The 27635-nt window shown below is 42.7% G+C and overlaps 1 protein-coding gene across 5 annotated transcripts in view; it reads right to left on the reverse strand.

Annotated features, from left to right (window-relative positions):
* KLHL29 (kelch like family member 29) overlaps nt 1-27635 on the reverse strand; it is a 571650-nt gene that overhangs the window by 363124 nt on the left and 180891 nt on the right. For 3 of the 5 annotated variants that reach the window (XM_074947522.1, XM_074947521.1, XM_074947524.1), the window contains one exon: nt 10167-10472. In XM_074947522.1, the coding sequence (XP_074803623.1) occupies nt 10167-10427 (261 nt within the window). In that variant the 5' untranslated portion in view covers nt 10428-10472. Of the gene's footprint in view, nt 1-10166; nt 10473-15211; nt 15266-27635 lie in introns of all 5 variants that reach the window. The other 2 variants (XM_074947520.1, XM_074947523.1) reach the window with 1 other exon arrangement.

Below are 27635 nucleotides of genomic sequence, written 5' to 3' on the forward strand. Positions count from 1 at the left end.
AACAGAGGAAAGGCTTGCACCTGGAAAACCACAAAGCACAGACAGTGCTACGTTTTAAACTTTTTTTTTCCTGCAAGTCCTTGGAAGGGTAACCCATTTCCCTAGAACAAACAATTGTACTTTTTGACACACACAGTCTGAAATCTGACGTGGAATCATAGTAATTTGCCACAGGGGAAAAAAAAGGGAGGCTCTGAAATCTGACTTTTTTCACCTCTGCGCTTGGTCTGTGCTGTTCCACTGTGTCCGGATCAAAGAGTCGACGGACTACCCAAGGAGAACAGTGTTCCACCAGAAATTGTGACAAAAAAGTGTCAGCTGTCAATACCAGACCCCATGAGACCCTACCGGAGCCCAGTTCAGAGAAGCTGCATTGCAAGTCACGTACATTTTATCACGGCATATTTACTGTTTTCTAGCAAGCACACATTCCAATATTTATAATCTCTCTTAATGCAAGCTGCTTATGTTTTATAATAGCAAGAGTACATACATTTTAGTGACCGTGTAGAGCAACAAATTGTTGCATGTAATTAGTCATGTACAACATAAGGCAAAACGTGAAAAACAATTCATGTTTATTTTTCCTCTGCTTAATCGATATTTTAAATATTTACAGAAGCCAAACACCAGCTTAGGCAGTTATCATCTCAGAAACTGAAAGGACAACATCCTACAATACAAAATACAGCAATGTATATTTGAATATCTGAGTGTCTGTCTGCTGTGACCATTTGTTTGGCCAGTGTTTGACTCAGGGGAGGGCAAACTGTGGCTACAGGCCGGATCCAGCCCGTCAGGGCTTTCAATCTGGCCCGCGGGATTGCCAGCCCTGTGGTGTACTGCGGCTAAGGCAGGCTCTCTGCCTGCCCTGGCCCCACGCCACTCCCAGAAGCTGCCAGCACCACGTCCCTACGGCCCCTGGGGGAGAGGTGAGCAGAGGGTTCCGTGCGCTGCTCTCACCTGCAGGCACTGCCCTCTGCAGCTCCCATTGGCTGGGAACAGGGAACCGCAGCCAATGGGAGCTTCGGGGGTGGTACCCGCAGTCGAGAGCAGTGTGTGGTGGAGCCACCTGCCCTACCCCACCCCCAAAAGCCACTACCGGACATGCTGGCCACTTCTGGGAGCAGCGCAAGGCCAGGGCAGCCTGCCTTAGCCCCACTGCACATCGCTGCCACCCTGGAGCTGCTCAAGGTAAGCAACACCAGGCCAGGGGCTGCATCCGAACCCCTCCTGCACCCCAACCTCAACCCCCTGCCCTAAGCCCTCTAACCCCCTGCCTTGAGACCCTTTCCGCACCCCTCCTGCACCCCAATCCCCTGCCCTAAGCCCCCAACCACACCCTGCACCCCTCCTTCACCCCAACCCCCTGCCCTGAGCACCCTCCTGCACACTGCACCCCCCCATACACCCAGCACTACAACCCTCTGCCCCAGCCCTACATTCATGGCCCACATACAATTTCTCCACCCAGATGTGGCCCTCAGGCCAAAAAGTTTGCCCACCCTTGGTTTGACTGAAGCTAGTTATGGGAACTGTTTGTGTGTATGTCTGTTTGAAAAGTGTGAATTGGGAGTGCTTTGTTCCAGGTGTGCCTTGAGAGGTGTACTGGAGTGTGAACCAGGCGAGAGGCAACAGCTTCCAGTGCCTATTTATCCACATGGGCATTAACGATACTGCCAAGAATGACCTTGAATGGATCACTACAAATACATGGCTCTGGGAAGAAGGTTAAAAGAGTTTTGGGCACAAGTGGTGTTCTCGTCCATCCTCCCTGTTGAAGGAAAAGGCCCAGGCAAGGACTGTCAAACTGTGGTAGTAAATGCATGGCTACACAGGTGGCGTCAGTGAGAGGAGTTTGGCTTCTCTGACAACAAGCTGATGTTCCAGGAAAGAGGATTACTGTCCTTGGATGGGATCCATCTATCAAATACTGAGAAGAGCATCATTGGACATCATTTTGGTAACCCAATAAGGAGAGCTTTAAACTAGATCATATGGTGGGCGGGGGTGAAAAAAATCTGGCCAATGTCCATCTAGGCTCAAGAAATGAAGACAAGGGAAAGGGGCTACCAACCCCTTCCAACCTCGATATGCTATGATTCGTGATATATGAAGAAAATTATGACTTAATAGGCAACACAAAGACTTGGTGGGACAGACAACTCCCATGATTGGAGTACCAGCATTGAGGGATATAGCTTGTTCCAAAAGGATAGGTATGGGGGAAAAGGAGGAGGTGTTGCACTGTATGTCAGGAATGTATAAACTTGCTCCGAGGTCCAAGGGGAAGCGAGCAACAGACCTACTGAGAATCTTTGGGTGTGGATAAGAAGGGAAAAGAACAGTAGTGGCGTTATGGTTGGGGTCTATTATGGACCACCAAATCAGGAAGAGGAAGTGGATAAGTCATTCTGTAAGCAGATAACAAGATTAGCTAACACACATAAGCAGCAAAACATAATATGTCCTGCAAATTCTTAGCATGCATAGGAGAAAGCTTTCTGATTCAGAAAGTTGAGGAAACAACTAGGAGGTTGTCCATTTTGGATCTGCCTTTGACCAATGGGGATGAATTAGTTGTGATTGTGAAGATCAATGGGAGAGCGATCAGCGGTCGATTTAGCAGGTCTTCACTAGATCTGCTAAATCAACCCCTGGTGGATCGATCAGTAAGTGGAGACAAACCCAGAGAAATAATAGACAAGGTCCCATGGAAAGACCAATTAGGAAGAAAAGGAGTTGATGGGGGCTGACAGTTCTTAAAAGCTGTAATACTAGAGGCTCAACATCAAGCTTTTCTGACACAGAGGAAAGATAAGAGCCATGGGAGTCTAATGTGGCTGCACAAGGAGCTTTTTAGCTATCTAAAAACTAAAAGGAATACATACAGCAAATGGAAGGAGGAGCGTGTCACCAAGGAAGTATACATGGGAATAGTGTGAGCGTGTAGGGACAAAATCAGGAAAGCCAAGGCAAAGAAAAAGTTACAGTTAGCAAGAAATGTTAGACACAACAAGAAGGGATTCTTCAAATATGTCAGTCAAAAAAGAAAGATCAGGGATGGTGTTGGTCTGCTGCTCAATGGAGAAGGTGAGCTGGTAACAGAAGATGATAGGGAAGGGAGAGCTGCTGAATGCCTAATTTGCTTCAGTCTTCTCACAAAAAATAACATATGACTGGATGACTAGCAAAGTTACCACAGACAATAAAGAGGAAGGGATTCAGATTGGGATGAGTAAAGAACATGTCAGAGATCACCTGACCAACTTGAATGAATTAAAATCAGTGGGGCTGGATGCTATTCACCCAGGGTACTGAAGTAATTATCTGAAGAAATCTTGGAGCAATTGGCAACAATATTTACAAACTCATGGATGACAAGAGAGGTCGTGGAAGACTGGAGATGGGCTAATGTAGTGCCCATCTTTAAAAAGGGGGGATCCAGCCCATCTAACATTTCTGTCCAGCCCGCCAGGCTCTTTGGCTGCCCCCTTGCGATCTCCAGGCCGCTAGAAGTCCCACTGCACAGCAGGGCTCTCATGCACGCTGCTGTCATGTTTCTTCGCACCCCTGGTGGCGGGGGAGGCAGCTCTGCGCACTGCCTCCACCCCCAGCACCTTCCTCACAGCTCCCATTGGTCAGAAACCGGCCAATGGGAGCTGCAGGGGCGGTGCTTGCAGGCCTGGGCAGCGCATTGAGACCCGCTGCCCTCCTTCCCTCAAGGGGTACACAGAGACTTGTCAGCAGCAACCGGCCGCAGCCACTTACGGGAGTGATGTGGGACCATGGAATGCAGCCTGCCTGAGCCCTGCTGTGTTGCCGGCCAGGAGCCACCTGTGGTAGGTGCCTCTGGGCCAGAGCCTGAACCTCGCACCCCCTCCTACACCCCAACGCCCTGCCCCAGGTGAGAACCCCCTCCTAGATCCAAACTCCCTCCCACCCCCTTGTGCACCCCAATCCCCTGCCCCAGCCTGGAGCTCCCTCCTGCACCAAACTCCCTCCCAGAGCCCAAACCCCTCACCCTCTTCTGCACCCCAACACTCTGCACCACCCCAGAGGTCTCTCCTGCACCCAAACTCCCTCCCAGACCCTGCACTCCCTCCATTAATATAGTAGAAATGCGCAGCCCTTGGGGTAGGGGATCTAAATTCATGGAGTGGCCCCTCTGCGAAAATTATTGCCCACCCCTGTATTAATGGAATGATGTCGGATTGGAGGGAGGTCTCAAGTGGGGTTCCACAGGGATCTGTTCTGAGTCTGGTATTGTTTAACATGTTTATTAATGACTTGGATGTAGGTATAGAGAGCAGAGTGATCAAGTTTGCAGATGACACAAAGCTAAGCATGGTTGCCAATACTTTGGAGGATAGAGCTAAAATTCAGAGGGATCTTGATAAATTGGAGAACTGACCTGTAGACAACAAAATGAAATCCAACAAAGACAAATGTCAGGTGCTACATTTAGGGAAGAAAACCCAATGCACAAATACAGATTGGGGGAAAATTTGCTTTGCAGCCACACTGCTGAGGAGGATCTGGGAGTTGTAGTGAATCACAACCTCAACATGAGTCAGCAATGCAATGCTGTTGCAAAAAAAGCGAATGCAATTTTAGGTTGCATTAACAGAGGCACAGCATGCAAGTCATGGGAGGTGATAGTACTGCTCTACTCAGCACTGGTTAGGCCTCAGCTGGAGTACTGTGTCCAGTTTTGGTCACCAATGTATAGAAAGAATACAGAAAAACTGGAAAGAATCCAGAGGCGAGCGACAAAGATGATCAAAGGGATGGAATGCAAGCCATAGGAGCAAAGGCTGAAGGAACTGATACGTTCAGTTTGGAAAAGAGGAGATTAAGGGGGGACATGATAGTGGTCTTCAGATACTTGAAAGGCTGCCGTAAAGAAGATGGAGAAAAGTTCTCTCTTGCCACAGAGGGCAGGACAGGAGGAAATGGGTCAAACTACAGCATAGCAGATTTAGATTAAATCTCAGGAAAAACTTCCTTACTGTGAGAACAGCAGGACAATGGAACAGACTGCCTCGGGAGGTTGTGGCAGCTTCTTCACTGGAGGTTTTCCAACGAAGGCTGGATAGCCATGTGTCTTGGATGGTTTAGACACAACAAATCCTATATCTTGGCAGAGGGTTAGACAAGATCAGTGGTTCTCAACCAGGGGTACGTGTATCCTTGGGGGTACACATAGGTGTTCCAGGGGGTATATCAACTCATCTAGATATTTGCCTAGTTTTACAACAAGCTACATAAAAAGCACTAGCAAAGTCAGTACAAACTAAAATTTCATACAATGACTTGTTTATACTGCTCTATGTACTATACACTGAAATTCAATAAGTGTGCTGAGACACTTTTGTATTATTATGTCTGATTTTGTAAGCAAGTAGGTTTTAAGTTCAGTGAAACTTGGGGTACGCAAGACAAATTAGACTCCTGAAAGGAGTACAGTGGTCTGGAAAGGTTGAGAGCCACTGGACTAGATGACCCTTGGAGTCCCTTCTAACCATATGATTCTGTGTTCAGTAAACAGTCGGCAGGTAACAGACTTAAGAGTGGGAACCCTTTACCAGTTGGTGTAGGGGAACTAAATTATTTTGGATCTCAAAGGAAATAAATGTGTTAACATTTTACCTCTACAGTATTTTATCTTATTTCCTTTTACAATGCAATCTCCAGCCATAAAGATTTGTTTCTCCTTTAAAATAAGAATTTCCCCCTCTTTCCTGCTCATTTGTTTTATCTGACTTGGTTAAGCCAGTGCATGGTGAGACAGAGGGTGATTTCTCCCTCTGCATTCCCTATCCTGCTTTTCAGAGAGGTTAACAAATGTTTTACACTCTCCTTCTCCTCTCCCACATTTCCTTTGAGCCAAACCACCGTAGGATCAAAACTCTGCTAGCAACAACACACAAGCCTTAAATCTTATGGGAGCATTATAAACATAGAAGGCCAGGCTCCGATTTCAGTTATTCCCCGGTAAAGACAGTTACCCTTGGTTATGCTGGAGAAAATCCTATCAGAATTTGAGACTGGATTTTTTATACCCATTGTCATAGGTTTAACCTTGAAATTAACAAATCATTAAGCATGTGGGGGCTTAGGAATCAATTCATGTTCCAGGCAAAGCGTTTTTAAAATTAATGCTGAACAAAAAAATAATCAGACAGTGCCTGATACCGCACAGATCCTGTTGATGTATCAATCTTTTCAGGCATTTAAAAATAATATCCAGATGCTAAAAGTAAATGTTCTATAACCAAAAAATCTCTTGGTAATAAAATTTCAAATTACAGCCCATGACAACACTTCTAAATTGCAGCTGTGATGCAGAAGCTTTGATGGAGAAAATTGTACAAGTAACACAGAAAGTAATTTGGAAAAGCAACAGAGAATAGAGGTGCTGCTAATATGAACAGATAACATGGATGGAATATTGTGTGGCACCTTTAATCAGATTCTAGAGTATTTCATTGCCAATATCTTAAGCAATGCTGCAGTTTTATGGGGATTTCCTTGATAGTTCCTACTAGCAAATAAACCTATGGGAGAGAAAACTGAGCCAAATAATCATACGCGATGGAACTAAGAGTGTGTCAGAATGAAGCTGCACATTGCCCTTTAGTGCTATGAGTCACCCGTTTTCTCCTGCCAAACACTTCAGTAGTTAAAGGACGCCAAATGCAGAAGTACTCCACAACTGGCGATTCGGACCCTAGGATTCAGACTGAGCCATCCCCAGGTGAAAGCTCTGTGGCCCAGTGGCTTGCATACAGGACAGAGTCAGGAGACCCAAGTTGACAAAAAGGTGAGAATACCTGCTCAACGACCTTGAGCAACATTACAATTTCTCTGTGTCTCAGTTTCTCTATCGTTATACAGGGATTATAATATTAACATACCTTAGAGGGGTATTGAGGCTTAAACAATGTTTGTAAAGTCTTTTCAGAGCCTCAGACGAAAAGGGCGAGAGTAGCCCAAAGTCCTTTTCAATTTTTTTGTTCAGTAAAAATAAAAAAAAAAAACCACCCACATTTTTCTTTTAAATAACTCAGACCAAACACGCAATTCTTCAAGACAATAAGAGACAGGTACATGTGATTTGTGGAAAGGCATTTCACTTGCAGTTAGCAAGTTACTGGTGTGTCCTGAGAGCAATATTAAACACTGAAGATTTGCATCATATCTTTAGTACCATAGTCTGTCCACACATATCAATGTTTTGTCTGTGATGTGAAACACAAGTACTTTTGGAGCCACCTTCTAGGAACCAGGAGTTGCCATAATGAATCAGACCTGTCTAATCCAGTATTCTGTCTTGCATTCCATGAATGTCTCACCTCATCCCTTATAGTAAGAAATTGGCTTAAGCCCCAAAACATAAAGTTTTATATCCCTTCCAGTACTCTTTTTGTTAGCATTAGTTATTATAATTCTGGATATTCTTGTTATAATCTTGTCTGCTCAGACTAGATATTCTAAAGGGCCCTTCTGGACTTACCATCTATGATCAATGACATCATGTCACAGTGAGTTCCACAGTCTAATGACATGTTATGTAAAATATATTTCCTTTTATCCATTCTGAATTTGTCACCTAGGGTTTCACTTAATAAAGAATAAAAGGATGGAAATATAATTAATAGTGGTCAACAAGATTTTATGTACAACAGATCTTGCCAAACAAACCTGGTATTATTCTCTGATGAGATCACAAGTTTGGTTGATAAAAGTAACTACGTAGATGTAATATACTTAGACTTCTGTAGGGCATTTGGCATAGTATCGGATGACATTCTGAATTAAAAAATACCAGTATACAATATCAATAAAGCACATGTTAACTGGATTAAGGCTGACAGAATTCAAAGAGTAGTTGTCAATGGAAAATGATCATTGAATGGAGGTGTTTTCAGTGGGGTTCTGAAGAGATCAGTACTAGGCCTGAAGCTATTCAACATTTTCATCAATGGTCTGAGCGTAAATATAAAATCACCATTGAAAGCTAAAGCCAGAAATTCAAAGTAGCATTAGACACACATTTTTAATAGTGAGGGTCATTAAACACTGGAACAAGGTAAGAAGGGAGAAACAGGATTCTCCATCTCTGGATGTCTTCGAATCAAGACTGGATGCCTTTCTGCAAGATCTGCTTTAGCCAAACACAAGTTATTGGGCTCAATATTGGGCTAAGAACTTGGCATATATCTGTTTTTAAAATAAACCAAGCAACTGTGCATTCTTCTGGTTTGTGATTCCATTTATATGGATTTAAATTTTTATGGTTAACCATTAGCTGGATAGTCAATGGGTTGGAGGCAAACTCATCAGTTTGGGATACTACTGATCATCTGAGCTGAACCACAAGTGTAAATCTGCAGCGTGTGAGACAGAGCACATTTTTTCATTTACAAAACTTTCTCATGTAGTTTGTTGGAAGTTTCCTAGGCAACATCCCCTTAAATCAACTATTCAGATTCCTCACCCACTTCTGTTCCCAAGTTTTTCCCCCCTCAATCCATGTGCTTTTAGTTGTCAGGCTTGCTCAGGTAATCCTCAGCAACAGAGGAGAGAATGCGGACACTGGGACTTTTTATACATGAATTTGATGGGAGACCACACAGGCAATTAGCAGCTTTCCAGGTAAAGTTCATCCTATATCACCTACATACTGTCTTGTTTCTTCGTATTGATCTAGTGATGTCAAAACCAGTCTTACTCGTAAAACTCATCTAGAAAATTGCCTAATAAGATAATTTAGAAAATGTTTCACATTTAACATATCACAAAACACTTAAAATGCTGATCTTTCCCTCCCACCCCCGAGAAGCAAACACTTTACTATCATAGCTCAGACTCAGTGGGCTGTTAAACATCAGCAGCTGGACTTTTAGCAGTACAGAGGTCATGATAAATGAAACCACTGTGCTGGCTTCAAAACTTGTTTAATAATCTTCTCCAGACAAAGCGTGCAAAATGCATCTATTGTGGAGGACATCTGGGGAAATCCCATATTCATTTTCATTGGGAACTTACTGCCTGTTGTCAAATAAAAATAAATGAAAAACACTATGGACCATTTTAAAAAACATTCACACTGTAAACTTTTGTCCACTGTTTCCTTCTGCAGCATTGACTTTGTTTTTCTACTGTGTGAAAAAAATCAATATAGTATGGTATTGCAGTAAATTTCAGCTTGTTCTTGGCTTACTTTAAATAACTTCATTGTCTTCTTTTCCCCTGTCTGCGTCTGGTGTATTTGGCTCTTGCATTTATTAACATGAAACCAAGTTGAAAGAAAAATGTAAATATCATAAAAAGAAAAGCAGCAGGGCATCTGGCTTGCTCGGCTAAAGCCATGGATACCTTTACAATTTGCTAGGGTTTTCCACCATCCTCCACCCCACAACTTTCAGCTTTCCTAGTCATTTTTGTATGCAGGAAGGCAACAAAAACTTTGCACTGATATAAAAATTTTTGCTTTGTAGACTTAAGAGGAGCTACAAGTTAAAAGAAAGCCAAAGAACACTACTAGTCAGTAGAATAAAATCAATAAAAAACCACAAGTGATTTTATTTCTTTACAGTTTAACATTTTCTTCCTTCTTAAAATGTATTTATGTATAAACCAGACAGCCTTGTCTCAACTGTGGGTTCTCACTATTCCCATTATTATGTTACAGATGGCAATGTGGAAAGGCACTATGGACAACTTACAGGAAAGGGCCAAGCAACAAAAACAAAAAACAAAAAACTCCTATGCAGTTTGCTCATTTTCTGCTCTTTGTGACATAAAAATAGATCCGCGTAGGAAAACTACAGCTCCGTCTGGAACTCCTCGGGTAGTTAGACAAACAAAGTGGATCATTTCTAACAACAAAATTGAGAACTAAGGGCTGTCTGTGATAGAGGGAACTGGTTGATCTCTCTGTTCAGTGATGGAATGAGGTGGGAGATCCACCAGCCCATGAAGGTCATCTTAGTACACAAACAGCACATGTAATGGCCAACAGAAGAAAAAAGGCAAAGGGCCATTGGACTTCTTATTCCCATGGCACATCATAAACAAAAGGCTTTTGAAGGGGACAAGTGTCACCCCATCTGTAGTTCCCTCTAACTCGTCATTACTGAAAACAAGTAAATTCTTACTTTGGTAGTTGAAGCTGCAGATGAGTTGGCCACAAGGCTCGTTATCACGTCGCTGTTCACTGTGGTGCAAGCAGCTGTGGCTGGAGTAGGTAGTCGAGAGGGAACAATTGGCAAAGGCAACAGCCCAGGTCTGTTGTTGCAGTTGCTGCTCGCTGTACTGTTACAGTTACTGCTGTTCACATGATTCCCATTGGAGCTCCATTCTCGGCGATCCCACCCAGTGCGATAATCTCTTTCAAATCGGCTGTGGTGCCGTGACATCTCGATCGACTATGGCTTCTTCTCAAAGGGAACTCGAGAGCTCGCCTGAAATGTTAAAAGCAAAGAGGTGTTATAAAGTAAGCCCAAAGCAAAACTTCCAGTCAATCATTTGGGCCAGTCCCGCCAGTCGTCACCATGCCTATTTTGCAGTACAGTTGAAATTGTGCCAATCAAACACCAGGAGAGGGGATTATGTTTGTAGCAATCTTAATTAAAAATTGAAATGAGAGAGGTAGGATACTGACTGAACATGTGGTGGAGAGAATAGTCACTCAGTTTCCAGGGAATTCCACATGTCCAAACTTTCTAGCAGGATCTCAAGAGACAATACACAAAGAATGAAACACCAAGTTAGAAGCAATTAATCATTCAACCTCCCTGACAGCTTCCTAAAAATGTCCTTTTGAAAATTAAACCTTTCATGGATCTTGCACCAAAGAAATGTCCACCCCACCAATCCCAATGAGGGGAAGATGAAAAGAAATTTGTCATTGCTCCTGCTGCTCTCATTTATTTTAACACACACAGACTCATAGATCCATTTATAGAGTTTAAGTCCAGAAATGACCATTAGATTGTCCAGTCTGACTTTCTGTATATCATAGCCCATTAAATTTCACCCAATTACCCTTTTATTGAGCCCAGTAACTTGTGTTTGACAAAAACAGATCTTCCAGATTTGACTGATAGACATCAAGATGGAGAATCCACCACCTCCCTTGGTGGTTTGTTTCAGTGGTTAATCATCCTCATGGTAGAAATTTGAGCCTTATTTCCAATTTGAGTTTGTCTAGCTACAGCTTCTAGCCATTGGTTCTTGTTACAGTAGAACCTCAGAGTTACAAACACCAGCGTTACAAACTAAGTGCAGGGCTGGATTTCCAATTAGGCACAGTAGGTACGCTGGCATGGGGCGCTGGCATTCTAGGAGTGCCTTACCTCTCTAAAAACAGGTGGAACACAAAGATCAGCTGTAGGCGGGGGGGGGGGGCACTTAAGATGCTGTGCCTAGGGGTGCGGAAGATTTAAATCTGGTCCTGACTGACTGGTCAACCACACACCTCATTTGGAACCGGGAGTATGCAATCAGGCAGCAGAGACACACACACACACGCACACAAAAGTAAATAGAGTACAGTACAGTACTGTGTTAAATGTAACCTACTAAAATAATAAAAGGAAAGTTTACAAAAAAGATTTGACAAAGTAAGGAAACTGTTTCTGTGCTTGTTTCATTTAAATTAAGATGATTAAAAGAAGCATTTTTCTTCTGCACAGTAAAGTTTCAAAGCTGTATTAAGTCAATGTTCAGTTGTAAATTTTGAAAGATCAACCATAGTGTTTTGTTCAGAGTTATGAACATTTCACAATTACGAACAACCTCCATTTCCGAAGTGTTCGTAACCTCTGAGGTTCTACTTCATGTCTCTCTCTGCTAGATTAAAGAGCCCCTTTAGTACCCACTATTTTCTCCTCATGAAGATACTTATATATTGTAATTAAGTCACCTTTCAACCTTCTTTTTGATAAATTAAACAGATTAAGCTCTTTAAGTCTCTTACTCTAAGGTATTTTCTCCAGGTCTTGAATAATTTTTGTGGCTCTTTTCTTCACCCTCTCCAATTTTTCAACATCTTTTTAAAAATATGAACACCAAAACTGAACGTAGTATTACAGTATCAGTCTCACCAAAGCCATGTAGCGAGATAAAATCACCTCCTTAGTCCTACTCACTACTACTTTTCTTATACATCCAAGGGTTGCATTAGTCCTTTTTGCTAGAGCATTGCATTGGAAGCTCACAGTGAATTGTTTGTCCCCTCTGACCGCCCACTATGATTCCTTTTCAGTCCCTGCTTTCCATGATACAGTCCCCCATTTTGTAGGTGTGGCCTGCATTCCTTTTTTCTAGGTGTATAACTTTGCATTTGGCTGTATAATCTTTGAATGGACCCAGTTTACCAAGTAATCGAGATCACTCTGTATGACTGTCCTGTCCTCATCATCATTTACTACTCTGCCAATCTTTGTGTCATCTGCAAATTACACCAGCAGCGGGCAAGTCATCTCAGCACAGAACAGGGAAACAGAAACTCCTGAGTTCTAATCCCAGCTCTGACAATTTCACACTACATGGTGCGATGGAGTGTACCAACCCTGCACTGGCCCAGCAAGGGTTAGCCACGCACTTTGGGCCCAGGAGGCAATGCTCCCATGCACTTGCTGGGCATGCTCTGGTTGGAAGCAGTATATAAAAGGAGGAGGCTTAGCTCAGTCTGGGTTGACTGAGGAGAAGAGTGGATGTACGCTGCAGGCTCCTGCCAGGGAGCCACTAGAGGGCCAGCCTGCAGAGGCTGAAGGCGCTGAACCCCAGACAACTGCGGAGGATGAGGGAGGCAGAAGGCCTCTACCCCAGAGGAGGATCCGGAAGCAAAGGTAGGAAGTTTGTCGAGAGGGGAACCTGAACCTGAAGCCAGAAGTGCTGGTTCCATGCGGCCCTGGGTTGGGACCCAGTGGAGTAGGATGGGCCCAGGTCCCTCTACCTCTTTCCACACCTATGACTAGGCCCCACTGCCCAGAAGACTACGGCAGCTACATAGACTCTGGCCACAAGGCCTTGCTGCCCTGAGGACAGGGGCAGCCTCATAGACTTTGGCCAGGAGGCGTTGCTGCCTTGAGAGCAAGGGCATTTTCATGGACTCTGGCCACTAGGCCTCACTGCGCTGAGAGCAAGGGTAGCTCTGTAGACTCTGGTTATTAGGCCTCACTGCCCTGAGGATAAGGACAGCCCCCTGATCTCCGACCGCTAGGCCTCTCTACCTTGACCACAAGGAGTTACATTCACAAAAAGGGGGCGTTCTCCCTCCTTTTTCTCCCCCAATGGGCTGAAATCCCGCTACACATGGCCTCGAGCAAGTCACTTAACCCTCTCTGCCTTAAAATGGGAACATCCTCCAGGTAACACTGTGACATTTGTACAGCATTAGGAAGTGAAGAATATTATATATAAATGCTAAATACAGTTTCTCACATGAATAAATCATGAACGTTTGGTTCATTACAGCAACTCATCTATTTTACTTGCATCACACAATCCAATTTATTAGGAGATCAGTGAAACTCATTTTATATTTAAGAATGCATAAAACAAAAATGGACAAGAAAAATATCCCAACGTATGATAGCTGAAGAGATATTACTTCTTGGTATTTTTCTGCTGGATAAGGTCAGTGTTGCACTATGTGTGGTTTTACTTATCATCATGAGCAACCACAGACTGAGCAGAATTTCTGAGCACCGACACAAGCTGTCCTGTGGCTCCTATTAGCTTGTCCACCACAAATGTCTTAGCACTGTTGAGTGAGACTACTTTATCTTAAGTGTAAGGTGGAAAAAAACATATCCAGAAAGTTCAAACCTAAGCCACTAATAGCCTGTCCTCAAGAGATATAATTCAGACATACTGTAAGACAGTAGCCAGTGAACAACTTTAGTAGTAAGACACCTGGTAATACAACAGAATGGCAAGTAAAGCTGGTGTATTAGAGACGAACGTGGCCCATCAGAGACATACCATTTACTGTTAAAGACTGTTCTCCTATTGTACTAGAGGGGATTTATATCACCTTCCTTATAACAAAAGATTGCGACTACTTCTCAAGAACATAAGCAAGGAAAATTCTGCCATCTGCAGCGGTTTGTCCTTCTACTCTCTGTAGTAAAATTGTGCGTAGAGGCCCACATATCAGCTTTTGTAGTTGTTGTTTAGGAACCTGTTGCACCTCTTCATCCAAGAGGTGGCGTTGCTTCTCCTGGGAAGGGCTGCAGGGCAAGGTTTGTCTTGAGCAGCCTATACTTCAGTAATACCCATTCAAGTACATTAGGATAGTTCTTTCGGGGGGCTCTGAGTAAACTCATGATACTCGTGTCCTGTTCAAACAGAATTTCATGGCCCCTCTGACATGCAGGTTGTGAGGATGCCTCTCAACCTTTCTGAAATGACATGGAAGTGACATACCAACTTCTGATTACGGCAAAAATTAAAGGCACACTGTGCATCAACAAGGATACAGTAAACAGAACATCTTTGTCTAAATAAAAAACTTTTTAAAACATAGTGGGGGGAGATTTTCTATGAGCAATGACTGCCATCTCACAGAACACTAGTACCAGAAATGTAGCTTTAAGGCTTAAACAATTTAAGACTTTTATAGCAGCTCCTACACCATGGTCTAAAAATACTTTACACACTGTAATCAAAAGGGGCTCTATCAACTCAAATTTACAATTTTAAAATGTACTTGTCAAGCTGTGGAGAGTGGCTCACTATTGTGAGTGCCAACCTCCGGGCAGACTGTCAAGGAACTGGGCACAAACCCCAAACTGGTTGTATGTTATACAATTAGATTTCACCAATCAAGTAACAAGGGTGAACTCCTCAAGCACTATAACAACCTTACCATGGAGTCACAGACAGTCCCCTTGGACACGCCAGTCTATCTAGCCACCCAGGCAAGCTTGCCTTTGTGATAGATGGTCCCTTACATAAAAATCACAACAATATTCAGAGACTAACAAATTTATTTGAGCATAAGCTTTCGTGAGCTACAGCTCACTTCATCGGATGCATCAGAAGTGAGCTGTCGCTCACGAAAGCTTATGCTCAAATAAATGCGTTAGTCTCTAAGGTGCCACAACTCCTCCTTTTCTTTTTGCGAATACAGACTAACACGGCTGCTACTCTGAAACAATATTCAGATTACTCCAAGCCCCAAACAACTTACCCCAGGTCAAGTGCTTCCTAGATGTCTCTCCAAAGACAATGCTTGTAGCCAATCCTATAATAAACAAATGAAAGGACCGTTAACTAAGGGCTAGCCTACCCTAGAATCCCTACAGCAGCGCAGCTGTGTACCGATGTGGCCGTGCTGCTGCAGCGTTGCTGGTGCAGACGTTCTGTGCTGACAGGAGAGAGCTCTCCCACCACCTCTGTGAGAGGCAGCAGATAGATCGCCTGCCGACATAGCACTTCCACAGCAGCACTTCGGTTAGTGTAACTTATGTCATTCGGGGGTGGGGGGAGGCTTTTTCACACACTCCAAGTGATATAAGTTATACTGACATAAGTGCAAGTGTGTACAAGCCCTAAGAAAAAGGACTGAGAGTTATCTACAAGGCTAAAGGAAGGAAACATACACACAAATGAGTTACAATCTTAAGTTCCAAAAGGTGATAGTAGCTGTTATACATACAAGCTCCGTATTTTCGTTTTGGGCTAACCCAAGCCAAGCAGCTTGGTGATCCCTTGCTTATGCTTAGAAACATTGCCCCCTCCAAATTCCAAGCAGCATAGTGATAACAATTTCTCCTTAACAGGAATTTTTGTTCCCTTCCCCCAGCATTCCTTTTGGGCCCCCCACTACAGAAAGGACGTGGACAAATTGGAGAGAGTCCAGTGGAGGGCAACGAAAATGATCATAGGGCTGAGGCACATGACTTACAAGGAGAGGCTGAGGGAACTGGGCTTGTTTAGACTGCAGAAGAGAAGAGTGAGGGGGGGGATTTGATAGCAGCCTTCAACTACCCGAAGTGGGGTTCCAGAAAGGATGGAGCTTGGCTGTTCTCACTGGTGGCAGATGACAGAACAAGGTGCAATGGTCTCAAGTTGCAGTGGGGGAAGTCTAGGTTGGATATTAGGAAACACTATTTTACTAGGAGGGTGGTGAAGCACTGGAATGGATTACCTAGGGAGGTGGTGGAATCTCCATCCTGAGAGGTTTTTAAGGCCCGGCTTGACAAAGCCCTGGCTGGGATGATTTAGTGGGTGTTGGTCCTGCTGTGAGCAGGGGATTGGACTAGCTGACCTCCTGAGGTCTCTTCCAACCCTAACCTTATAATATGAGATACTGATATTACAAGTAGGGTTGCCAACTTTCTAATTGCACAAAACCGAACATGAACACCCTTGCCCTGCCTCCGTTCTCTGGCCCTTCCCTGAGGCCCTGCCCCTTCCCCAAGACTCCACCCCTGCTCACTTCACCCTCCCCATCACTCGCTCTCCCCCACCCTCACGCACTCACTCACTCATTTTCACCAGGCTGGGGCAGGGGGTTGGGGTGTGGGAGGGGGTGAGGGTGTCAGGTGGAGTGCAGGCTTTGGGGTGGGGACGGGGATGAGGGGTGCAGGAGGGGGCTCTGGGCTGAGCCAGGGGCTTTGGGTATGGGAGGGGATATGGGCTCTGGGCTGGGGATGTGGGCTCTGGGGTGGGACCAGAAAAGAGGGGTTCAGGGTGCGAGAGGGCGATCCGGGATGGGGCAGGGGGTTGGGGTGTGGGCTCTGGAGTGGGGCTGGGGATGAGGGGTTTGGGGTGCAGGAGTGGGCTCCAGGCTGGGGCCGGGGGTTCACAGTGTGGGAGGGGGTTCTGAGCTGGGGCAGAGGGTTGGTGCACAGGAGTGGGTGCTCTGGGAAGGAGTTTGGGTGTGGGAGGAGGCTCAGGGCTGGGGCAGGGGGTTGGGGTGCAGGAGTGGTTCTGCTCTATTAATAGAGCAGAATTGACATGTCGCTCAGCAGAGAGCAGTGGTAAACATGTACATAAGTCAACACCTAGCAGTTTCTACTGCATGATCTAAGACACCATGCCCCCAGCAGTTCCAGGATCAGACGATACTGACAGGCAATTACACTGATAACTAGCAGAGGAAAGGTCTGCAAGGAACCCATTCATTAAGAAGTTTATTTAAGACCCAATACCCTGTTTATGAGCAAACTCCTTCCACGCCACAGCTGCCATTCTTAAAAACATTTTCTGATGTTCTCAAAAAAGTTAAGATCAAACACCGGAAACATCACTGTTTCTACATATGTCATCAAACATATGCTACTAGTTTAGACATCACTTTTGGCTGAGGACAAAGATATCTGACAGCAACAAGATGTGCAGAAGTGAGATTGTGGTGATGGCTACGTAATGCATGAGAATTCAATTGTCAGTGCTTGCTATTATTATTTTTTAAATAAAAACCAATATAAAATGGTCCCATATATAGCTGCTTTGTGGGATGAGGGGAGAGGGAGAGGAAGTTGCTCATGAACAGGTTATTTAATTTTGAAATATATTTATGGCCCCATGGCTCACAGGCCATCTCCCTCTCCTATTTAATTGGTGAGCCCAGAGTGACACAATGTGCAAACACACCTACACTCATAATTCAAGCTTATCCCACTGAAACTATGTAATGAATGGAGCATAATCATTACATCCCTCTACATGGTATTTGTCACAGCCCAGTGTAAGATCTCTTGAAAAACTGTACTGAAATGGGATTGCGAATTATTCTCGTCAGTAGCAGGGATGGGAGCAACCATTATAGTTAAGGATGTATATGCATTTCCATCCTAACTCAATTTTCAGTGGCTCCAAAATGTTCACTTTTCAGACTAAAAATTTCCAGGCATGGTCTCTTTTCAAAGAACTTTGCTTTTGTTTTGTTCATTTATTTTTAATGTGTAAGCAAAAATAAATCTTTCAGACATTCTGGACTACAAGAATGGGGGGAAAACAAATTACCCTAATTATATACAAATAACTCCTATGATTTAATAAAAAATTACCACCAAAACACATGCATGTATGTGTCTCTACATGCACGTGTGTGTATATATCCAGTTATGGTACTTATACAGAATGTGGACCTGAGGCTGAAGAGGATCCTAATGGAAGCAGAAAAGAATCCACTGATTGTCCTTCATGTGGGAATAAATTATACTGCTAGATTCTTGCTAGGAAGCTTTAAGGAAGACTATGGCAGGCTGGGGAAGACGCTAAAAGAAATGGAGGCTCAGGTGATCTTCAGTGGAATTCTACCTGTCCCAACAGGAGGAGAGTGAAGGTGAGACAAGATTATGAAGATCAACAAATGGCTCAGGTAATGGTGCTAGCAAGACAGCTTTTAGGTGTTCAACAACTGGTAGGCATTCACGGACAGAGAACTGTTTGCATGGGGATGGACTCCACTTGAGTAGGGAGGGAAACAGACTTCTGGGGTGGAGGTAGGCACAACTGATCGAAAGAATTGTAAACAAGGAATTTGGGGAAATAGTTGGGAGATGCTCATATGATCCCCGTGCCTGACTCTAATATTGAGCGAGAGGAAAATCAGCTAAAAGAGGTTATTGGAATGGAGAAAGGAATAACAGAGGGTAGAGGAACAAGAGGAAAGAAAGTGCCAATTCCACCTTCAGAAACAGGTAGGTGATACTGGCCGTAAAATGACTACCTAATCAGGTAAGGAATCTGGATGAAGCCAAGCAGGAATTACTAAGATGTCTGTACACAAATGCAAGGAATGCACTGCATAACAAAATGGGGGAACTAGAATTACTGGTGCAGGAAGTGAAACCAGATATTATAGGGAAAATGGAAATGTGGTGGAATGGTATTCACGATTGGAGTACAGGTACTGAAGGGAATGTGTTGTTCAAGAAAGACAGAAAGAAAGGAAAAGGTGATGGAGTAGCATTTATATTAATGATGAGATAGCCTGTAAAAGAATTAGAAGTGATGGAATGAATAAAACGGAATTTGTTTGGGTCAAAATCACTTTGGGGATGAAAGGTAACAGAGTCTCCACTGGGATACAGCTTGGGGTCTGTTACAGACCTGGAGCGTCCAATTTGGATATGGATAGAAACCTCTTTAATATTTTTAATGAAATAAATACTACCAGGAATTGTATGATTATGGGAGACTTTAATTTGCCAGATTAGATTGGAGGACAAGTGCTACTAATAATGGTAGGACCCAGATATTTCCGGATGTTATAGCCAACAGATTTTTTCACTAAATAGTCCCTGAATCAACAAGAGGTGATGCCGTTTTAGAATTAGTATTGGTAAATAGCAAGGACCTCATGCAAGAACTGGATGTAGAGGACAACCTTGGTTTGAATTAATCCAGTTTAAACTACATGGAAGGATAAACAAAAATATATCTATAACTAGGGTCCTTAATTTCAAAAGGTCAAACTTTAAAAAATTAAGGGAATTAGTTAGGGAAGCTGACTGAACTGAAGAACTCAACTGAATGTGGAGGAGGCTTGGAATTGCTTTAAGTCCAAATTCCAAAAACTATCTGAACCCTGCATCTCAAGCATGGGGGAAAATTGTAGGGAAAGGTTGCAGAGCAAACTGGATGAACAAGTATCTCAAACAGGTTATTAAGAGAAAGCAGAAAGCCTGAAAAGAATGAAAGAAGGGATGGATCAGCAAGGAAAGCTACCCCTTGGAGGTCAGAAAGTGTAGGGGAAAAGTAAGAATTGCCAAAAGCCAAGCAGAGTTGGACCTTGCAAAGGAAATTAAAATCAATAGTAAAAGGTTCTTTAGACATATAAATAAAAAGAAAACAAGGAAAGAAGAAGTGGGACCACTAAACACTGAGGATGGTGTGGAGATTAAGATAATCTAGGCATGGCCCAACATCTAAATGAATACTTTGCCTCAGCTTTTAATAAGGGTAATAAGAAGCTTGGGGGCAGTAGCAAGGTGGGTAATGGGAACGAGGATATGGAAACAGAAATTACCACATCTAAGGTAGAAGCCAAACTCAAACAGCTTAATGGGACCAAACTGGGGAGCCTGGATAACCTCCATCCAACAATATTAAAGGAACTGGCACATGAAATTGAAAGCCCAACAGCAAGGACTTTTAATGAATCTATAAACTTGGGAGTCATACCCTGTGCCTGGAGAATTGCAAATACAATACGTATATTTTAAAAAGGGGAGGGGAAGAATTCCAGAAGCGATAGTCCCATTACTTTGACCTCAATTGTATGCAAGATCCTAAAACAAATCTTGAAAGAGAGAGTAATTAAAGACATATAGGCAAACGGTAATTGAGATAAAATACATGTTTTTACAAAAGGTAGATCGTGCCAGCCCAATCTGATCTCTTTGAGAAGATAACTGATTTTCTAGACAAAGAAAAAATAGTAGATCTAATATACCTGGATTTCAATAAAGCATTTGATACACTTCCACATTGGAAATTATTCATTAAACTGGAGAAGATGGGGATTAACATAAAAATTGAAAGGTGAGTAAGCAACTGGTTGAAGGCGAGACTACAACAGGTCATGCTGAAAGGTGAACTGTCAAGCTGGAAGGAGGTTAATAATGGAGTTCCTCAAGGATCAGTCTTGGGAACAGTCTTGTTTAATGTTTTCATTAATGACCTTGGCACAAAAAGTGGGAGCATGTTAATAAAATTTACACATGACACAAAATTGAGAGGTATTGCCAATACAAAGGATGATTGGAATATCATACAAGACGATTTGGATGACCTTTAAAACAGTAGTAATAGAAATACAGTAACTCCTCGCTTCATGTTGTAGTTATGTTCCTGAAAAATGCTACTTTAAGCGAAATGATGTTAAGCAAATCCAATTTCCCCATACGAATTAGTGTAAATGGGTGGGTTAGGTTCCAGGGAAATTTTTTTTGCCAGACAAAAGACTATTTTTTATATATACACACACATATACACAGTATACATTTTAAACAAACAATGTAATACTGTACACAGCAATGATGATTGTGAAGCTTGGTTGAGGTGGGGAAGTCAGAGGGTGGAAGAGGGTGGGATATTTCCCAGGGAATGCCTTACTGCTAAATGATGAACTAGCACTCGGCTGAGCCCTCAAGGGTTAACACACTGTTGTTAATGTAGCCTCACACTCAACAAGGCAGCATGAATGGAGGGAGGGGAGACAGCATGGCAGAGAGAGCCGGGACACACACCCTTGTGTGTGTGAGAGAGATGAGCATTGCCCCTTTAAGTATGCTGACACCACTCTAAGTACACTGCCTTTTTAAGTAGATCAGCAAGTTGAGATAGCAGCTGCTGCCAGCAAGCTCCCTCCCTCCTGAGCCCTGTCATATCCCCCCCTGCTCTGCAGAGATAAGGTACAGGAGCGGGGGGAGGGGGACACCCTGACATTAGCACCCATCTGCCTCCCTCCCCTGCCACACTGCACAGCAAGCAGGAGGCTCCTGGGAGCAGCTCCAAGGCAGAGGGCAGGAGCAGCACATGGCAGTGGGGAGAGGGACAGCTGAACTGCCGGCAATTGACAGCCAGCTGGGCGGCTGCTGCACAGGGAACTTAGGGGAGTGGGGAGCTGATACGCAGGCTGCCGGACCACCCTGATTCCAACCCCTACCAGCTAGCTCCAGCACGCTGCTCTTCCTGCAAGCAGTGGACAAAGCAGGCAGCTGCCAAGCAATGTTATAAGAGAGCATTGCGAGCATGTTCCCTAATTGATCAGCAATGTAACAATGAAACAACGTTAACCGGGACAACTTTAAGTGAGGAGTTACTGTAGAATGAAATTTAATAGTGAAAATGCAATGTCATGCACTTAGGGACTAACAACAAGAATGTTTGCTATACGCTGGGGATGTATCAGTTGGAAATAACAGAGGAGGAGGAAAACCTGGGTATATTGGTCAATCACAGGATAACTACAAGCCACCAGTGTGATGCAGCTGTGAAAAAGGCTAATGCAGTCCTTGGATGCAATAGGCAATGTATTTCCAGAGAGATAGGAAAGTGTTATTATCATTACAGAAGGCACTGGTGAGACGTCATCGGGAATACCATGTGCAATTCTCGTCTCCCATGTTTAAGAAAGATTAATTCAAACTGGAACAGGTACGGCAAAGGGCTACTAGGATGATCAGAGGAACAGAGAACCTACATTACGAGAGGAGACTTAAGGAGCTTGGCTTCTTTACCCTAACAAAATAAAGGTTGAAGGGAATCTGATTGCTCTCTATATATATACATATCAGAGGGAACAACATCAGGGAGAGAGAGGAGTTATTTAATTTAAATGCCAGTGCTGGCACAAGAACAAATGTGTATAAACTGGCCATCAATAAGTTTAGGCTTGAAATTAGACAAAGGTTTCTAATCATCAGAGGAGTGAAGTTCTGGAACAGCCTTCCATAAGAAATAATGTAGGTAAAAAATCTTAACTGTTTTAAGACTGAGCCTGATAAATTTGTGGAGGGGATACTATGATGAGGTTGTCTACAACAGCATGTGGCCCATCTGCAACTGTTCATAGCATATATCTGGAGAAGAGGCACTAGGTGGGGAGAATTTGAGTTACTACAGAGAATTCTTTCCCAGGTGTCTGGTTGGTGGGTTTTGCCCATATGCTCAGGGTCAAACTGACTGCCATATTTGGAGTCTGGAACGAGTTCCCCCCCCCCCCAAATCAGATTGGCAAAGACTCTGTGGGATTTTTTGTCTTCCTTTGCAGCATGGGGCACAGATCACTTGCTGGTTTAAATTAGAGTAAATGGTAGATTCTCTATAAATCAAAATTTGAGAACTTCAGTAACTCAACTGGAGGTTATGGGTCTATTACAGGAGTCGGTGAGTGAGGTTCTGTGGCCTTCAACGTGCCAGGCTAGACAATCATAAAGGTCCTTTCTGACCTTAATGTCTATGGTGCCCATTATCATAGCATCTGAGCACCTCACAATCTTTAATGTGTTTATCTTCACAACACCCCATGAGGTTAGAAAGTGCTATTATCCCCATTTTACAAACGAAGAACTGTGGCACAGAAAGAGTAAGTAACTTGCCCAAGGTCAGGCAGAAATTCTGTGGAAGGGGAAATTACACATTGCATAGGTGAAGCTCATTCTACACTGGCTTAATCAGCTGTGCAGCATACAGCTTTGTGAAGGTCCAGCATCAACAAGACAGCCTTCTACACACAAAATGCAACCGCTTCTGTAAATTAGACTACCTCTAAACTTAACTAGACAAAGCAACCCTTGTTCCTGTTTGTCACATGCAATCAAAAGTTGTGTGTGTGTGTGAGCGCGCAACCAATGGGGAGAACATATACTTTTGAGGGGGGAGGGGATGACCCAGCAGTTATTGGATGAAATGTTAAATTTATAGGCAGAAAGGAGACCAAGCTGGCATTAGGCGGATGCTCTAGAAGAAGATAATAGGCTGGAGAAGACAGATCTAGCTACCAGAATGGTCTAAAAATCCTCTGGCAAGCTGAAACGTGATATAAAGATATGGAACAGGGAGCAACCCACCAGTCTATACCAATGTCCACTAAATCCCAGAATAACTCATCACTGCATGTGCTGTGCAAAATTCACACCAAACATTTAGAACCATTAAAATTTCAGGGAAAGGATGCGTAAGGCTATTGACATCATATTGGTTGCATCAACCCTGATACAATGCTAATAAAAGGAGGACATCACTTCCCCACATCTTACATTTACAGGGGAGCTGGGATTCATATACAACACTATGAGATAAACTCTCAGGGAATCTTGCAGACATCTCTCTTAACCTATCTAGGTCCAAATGTGCAACACAATGTAGATAAAGCCCTTAGAAAGGAGAGACACAAAATTATTATCCATGCAGGATAGTTAAAATGCAGTGGGATTCCTCCTGTAAAGGTAAATGACTCTTTCTGTAACCAGAGTTTCATGATTATTTCTCCTGCAAGTAATTTTCAACAATAAAATTCAGTAATAAAAACACAGGGACACCATGTCTGTGTAGAATGCAGGTAACTATGGGACTAAAATGAAGGGTATTTTATATAAGAATGGCCATACTGGGTCAGACTGCATCTAGCCCAGTATCCTGTCTTCCGACAGTGGCCAATGCCAGGTGCTTCAGAGGGAATGAACAGAGCAGATACTCATCAAGTATGTTTGTAAGCAGAATATTTTAATTACGTGAGTCCCATGAACTTCAACAGGAGTCAACAAAGCCCTTGCAACTCTGGAATGAGAAGGGTATGTTATACTGACATTATGGATAAAATATCTAGACAAGGATAACGTTCTGAAAAGCACCTAAGTGACGTAAACACTAAATCCTATGTTCAAAAGCACTGAAGTCCCATTCACAGCATATATCTTAGGTAAGATGAATGTGGTCAATTCCACAGTTAATAAACAAACGCATATGTACAGATGCAAGAGCTACATTAGAAGCATTTGCAATTGCACTGGACTGCGCAGACTTTGCTAGATTTAGGCAGATCATTAAGGTAAATTTTAGTGCTTAACATTTTACATTATCTGCTCAACATTTATAAGAACCCTCCTCCCCCCAAGCCAAACTCTTACTGTTTTGTAGAAAAACTTTCCCAGTCATGCTCTTCCAAATGACAGCCCAGCCTATGCCTTAGGGCAGCTTTCCCCTTGCTTTCCACATTCATCTAGCCTCAGCCTCCTTAAAATGCCTGTATGGAAAAAAAGGCTTGCGGCCAGTCTAACGCTACAGAATCAGATTTCTTGGACTATTAGAAATTCAGCTTCATTAAGTGACTTCAAAACTAAAGGTCAACCTTTTAATTTAAATTTTTCCTGGATAAGCTTCTGTTTCTAAATTTAATATTAAAAAAAAAAGTAAAATGAGAGAAATATGATATGCCATTTGCATGAAAGCCTGGAGGCATCTACCAAAGTGGCTACTTGGTTATTAGGAGAATGGAAGAAAATAAAAGAGAAATTAAACATTCAAATAAGCAGCTAAACAGCATCATTAATTTTCAGACTGGACAAACAGAAGCACATATAAAATAGCTTATTAGAAAGCTTCACAATCAGTTAAGTATTTGCATCGCATAAGTATTTTATGAGATCTACACAAAAACAGGGATGATGATGAGGAGAGAGACATGATGTAATCGGCTCTAACATGAAGAACTGTAACTGATAGGGAGAAAATGTCTAAGTACTTATGCTTGAATGATTTCAGATACATGCTGGAGGGAAAATGTTACTGGATGCAGTTTTATCAGAGCATACCAATACAGCAGCCTCCTCCTTCGGCATTGGGCTAACCACACAATGTTCACATATCAGACACCACCATTATCCCAAAATATACCTATGTTTACAAGCACTCTGGATATTTTAAATTTTAAGGACACACAACACACACACGACCATATAAATATGGCTTTAAAAAAAATCCTTGAAACCATACAGTATAAAATTGCTAGGTCAGATACCCATAATGATGCTTAATACAGCTGAGTTATAAAACTCATAACAATGCCTATTTGTATGTTTCAACTAGTATTATAGTAGTACAGAATACAGTAAATCTATGTAATACTATAGATTATAGTAAATCTTGCTGCAATAAGTGGTGCTTTTCCATCTCTAAATGGAATTCCATAAGTCTGCTAGGTCAGGTCAAAGATGGGACATCATCTTTCCTATGCTTTTTTGGGTGAGCTGCCAGTTTTGGGAGTTGATTTACTCTGTAGAAGTGAAATAAATAAACAAAATGTTTTATTCATGCTCAAAAGTATTTACACATTATGAGGAATTTCTTATACATGTACAGAATCATTTTCTAGGCCTATATAGATCCAGCTAATCCATTTTCACATTTTTGCTTAACTTATCTATTTATTTTTGGACAACTTCAGTGAAAGACTTCTTTGTTAGACTAAGTCGGTAGGAATCCAATCGAGATTCTGTAAAGCTGACCTTACAAGCAGCTGTGTAGAAAGATAAGAACTAGAAATATTTGAGGGGCAAGGAAACCACTTTATTATCAAGCAAGGTCTACTTTTGTAAACCCCTGATTTAGGCTTGTAAATAGGGTAAACAATTATAAAGCTTCTGTGAAATCTAAGGCAAGGCAGACAGACTTGAGCCACCTTAGTCAGAGCTAAAAAAACCCCACCAGTAAGTGATAAAAGAGCAGAAGATCTCAGAGAGAGCTGAGGATTTAATTTTTCTAACTATATGCTGCAGGGGACAATTCAATGGGATTTTTTGCTGTTGTTTTGTTTTTTTAAATCAGAGTGCCAACACAACAGTGTCTTCTTGGGGTACAGACTTCATTACCCAAGAATGACAAGGCAGATTTGACAGTTCAGATTGTAAACATTATACGAGAGCAAAGACTTCTTATTCTAAAATACTTAAGAGGGATATGGAGATTTTTCTGCAGATAAGAAAAGAGATAAGGACCCAAGAACATTTAAGGCAATAAAAACAGCCACATTGTCAGTGATACCCAACCCTGTAAGTCTGGTTTCATCCCAAGATAAGTACACATCTTCCTAATAGAGCAATTAAAATATATACATTCTATTTCATTTTTTCTTACGAAACATTTTAGAATTTCAAAGTGAAATTTATTTTCAAATCTGATAATTCTCCATAGTTTATCATTTGTTTTCAGATGCTAATTCCTACACAGCTTCAGGGGGCTTAAATGACACATGCTGGTATCTGGTGTTTCATGTACCCCACCATTGTGAGGTAATCCTACTTTTGGAAGTCTGAAACCATTTACACTCTTCCACCCTCCCCCCCTCCCCCCGCCCATTCACTCTACAAGAATAGGAGGTGAAAAGAGCCCACACAGTGTTGGGCGGGGACCAGTGGGTATACAGGACATTGTGGGATTTGTATTAGGTCTGAAAGTCGCCCCATCTTTGTTCTTTGGGGAAAACGCTACTGGTGGCATCAGCTCAGACTTGAAGAATGGATTTTTTGGATCCACAAGTTCTTAATATGGCTGTACTGAGGCAGTATTACTCCATCCCCATGCCAGGCGATGTTCAGTGCCAACTAACTGGTAAAAGCATATTCACTATTCCACATGAGAAAGGCGGATATTGGCAAGTCACATTAGATAAAGAGTCAACTTAACTATGCACTTTCAATACTCCCTGGGACAGATACAAGTTTTTCCATCTACCTTTTGGAATAAAGGCAGCTAGTGAAGTGTTTCCACAAAAGAATAATGAAACATTTGGAGATATTGCAGGCATCCATATAATAGCCATGACATGATAATAGCAGCATCAATTCAGGCAGAACATGATCAGATACTGAAGAAAGTGATGGCAAGAGCTCAAGCAGAGAGTATCAAGTTAAACCCAGATAAAATCCAGTTCATAGTAAAAGAAGATAAATACATGGGACGCATTCTCTCGTCACGAGGAATCAGGCCAGATGACAATAAGGTTGAAGACACAGTTAACAGGAAACCTCGACAAGGCAAGAAAGCATTATGGAGAATCCTGGGGATTATTAGATTCCTTGCACAGTGCATCCTAGATGAAGCATCTTTGACTCCTCCACTAAGACAACCACTACATGAGAACATAACTTGGCAAA

The sequence above is a fragment of the Natator depressus genome, chromosome 3 (genome assembly GCF_965152275.1).
Source record: "Natator depressus isolate rNatDep1 chromosome 3, rNatDep2.hap1, whole genome shotgun sequence".
NCBI lineage: Eukaryota > Metazoa > Chordata > Testudines > Cheloniidae > Natator > Natator depressus.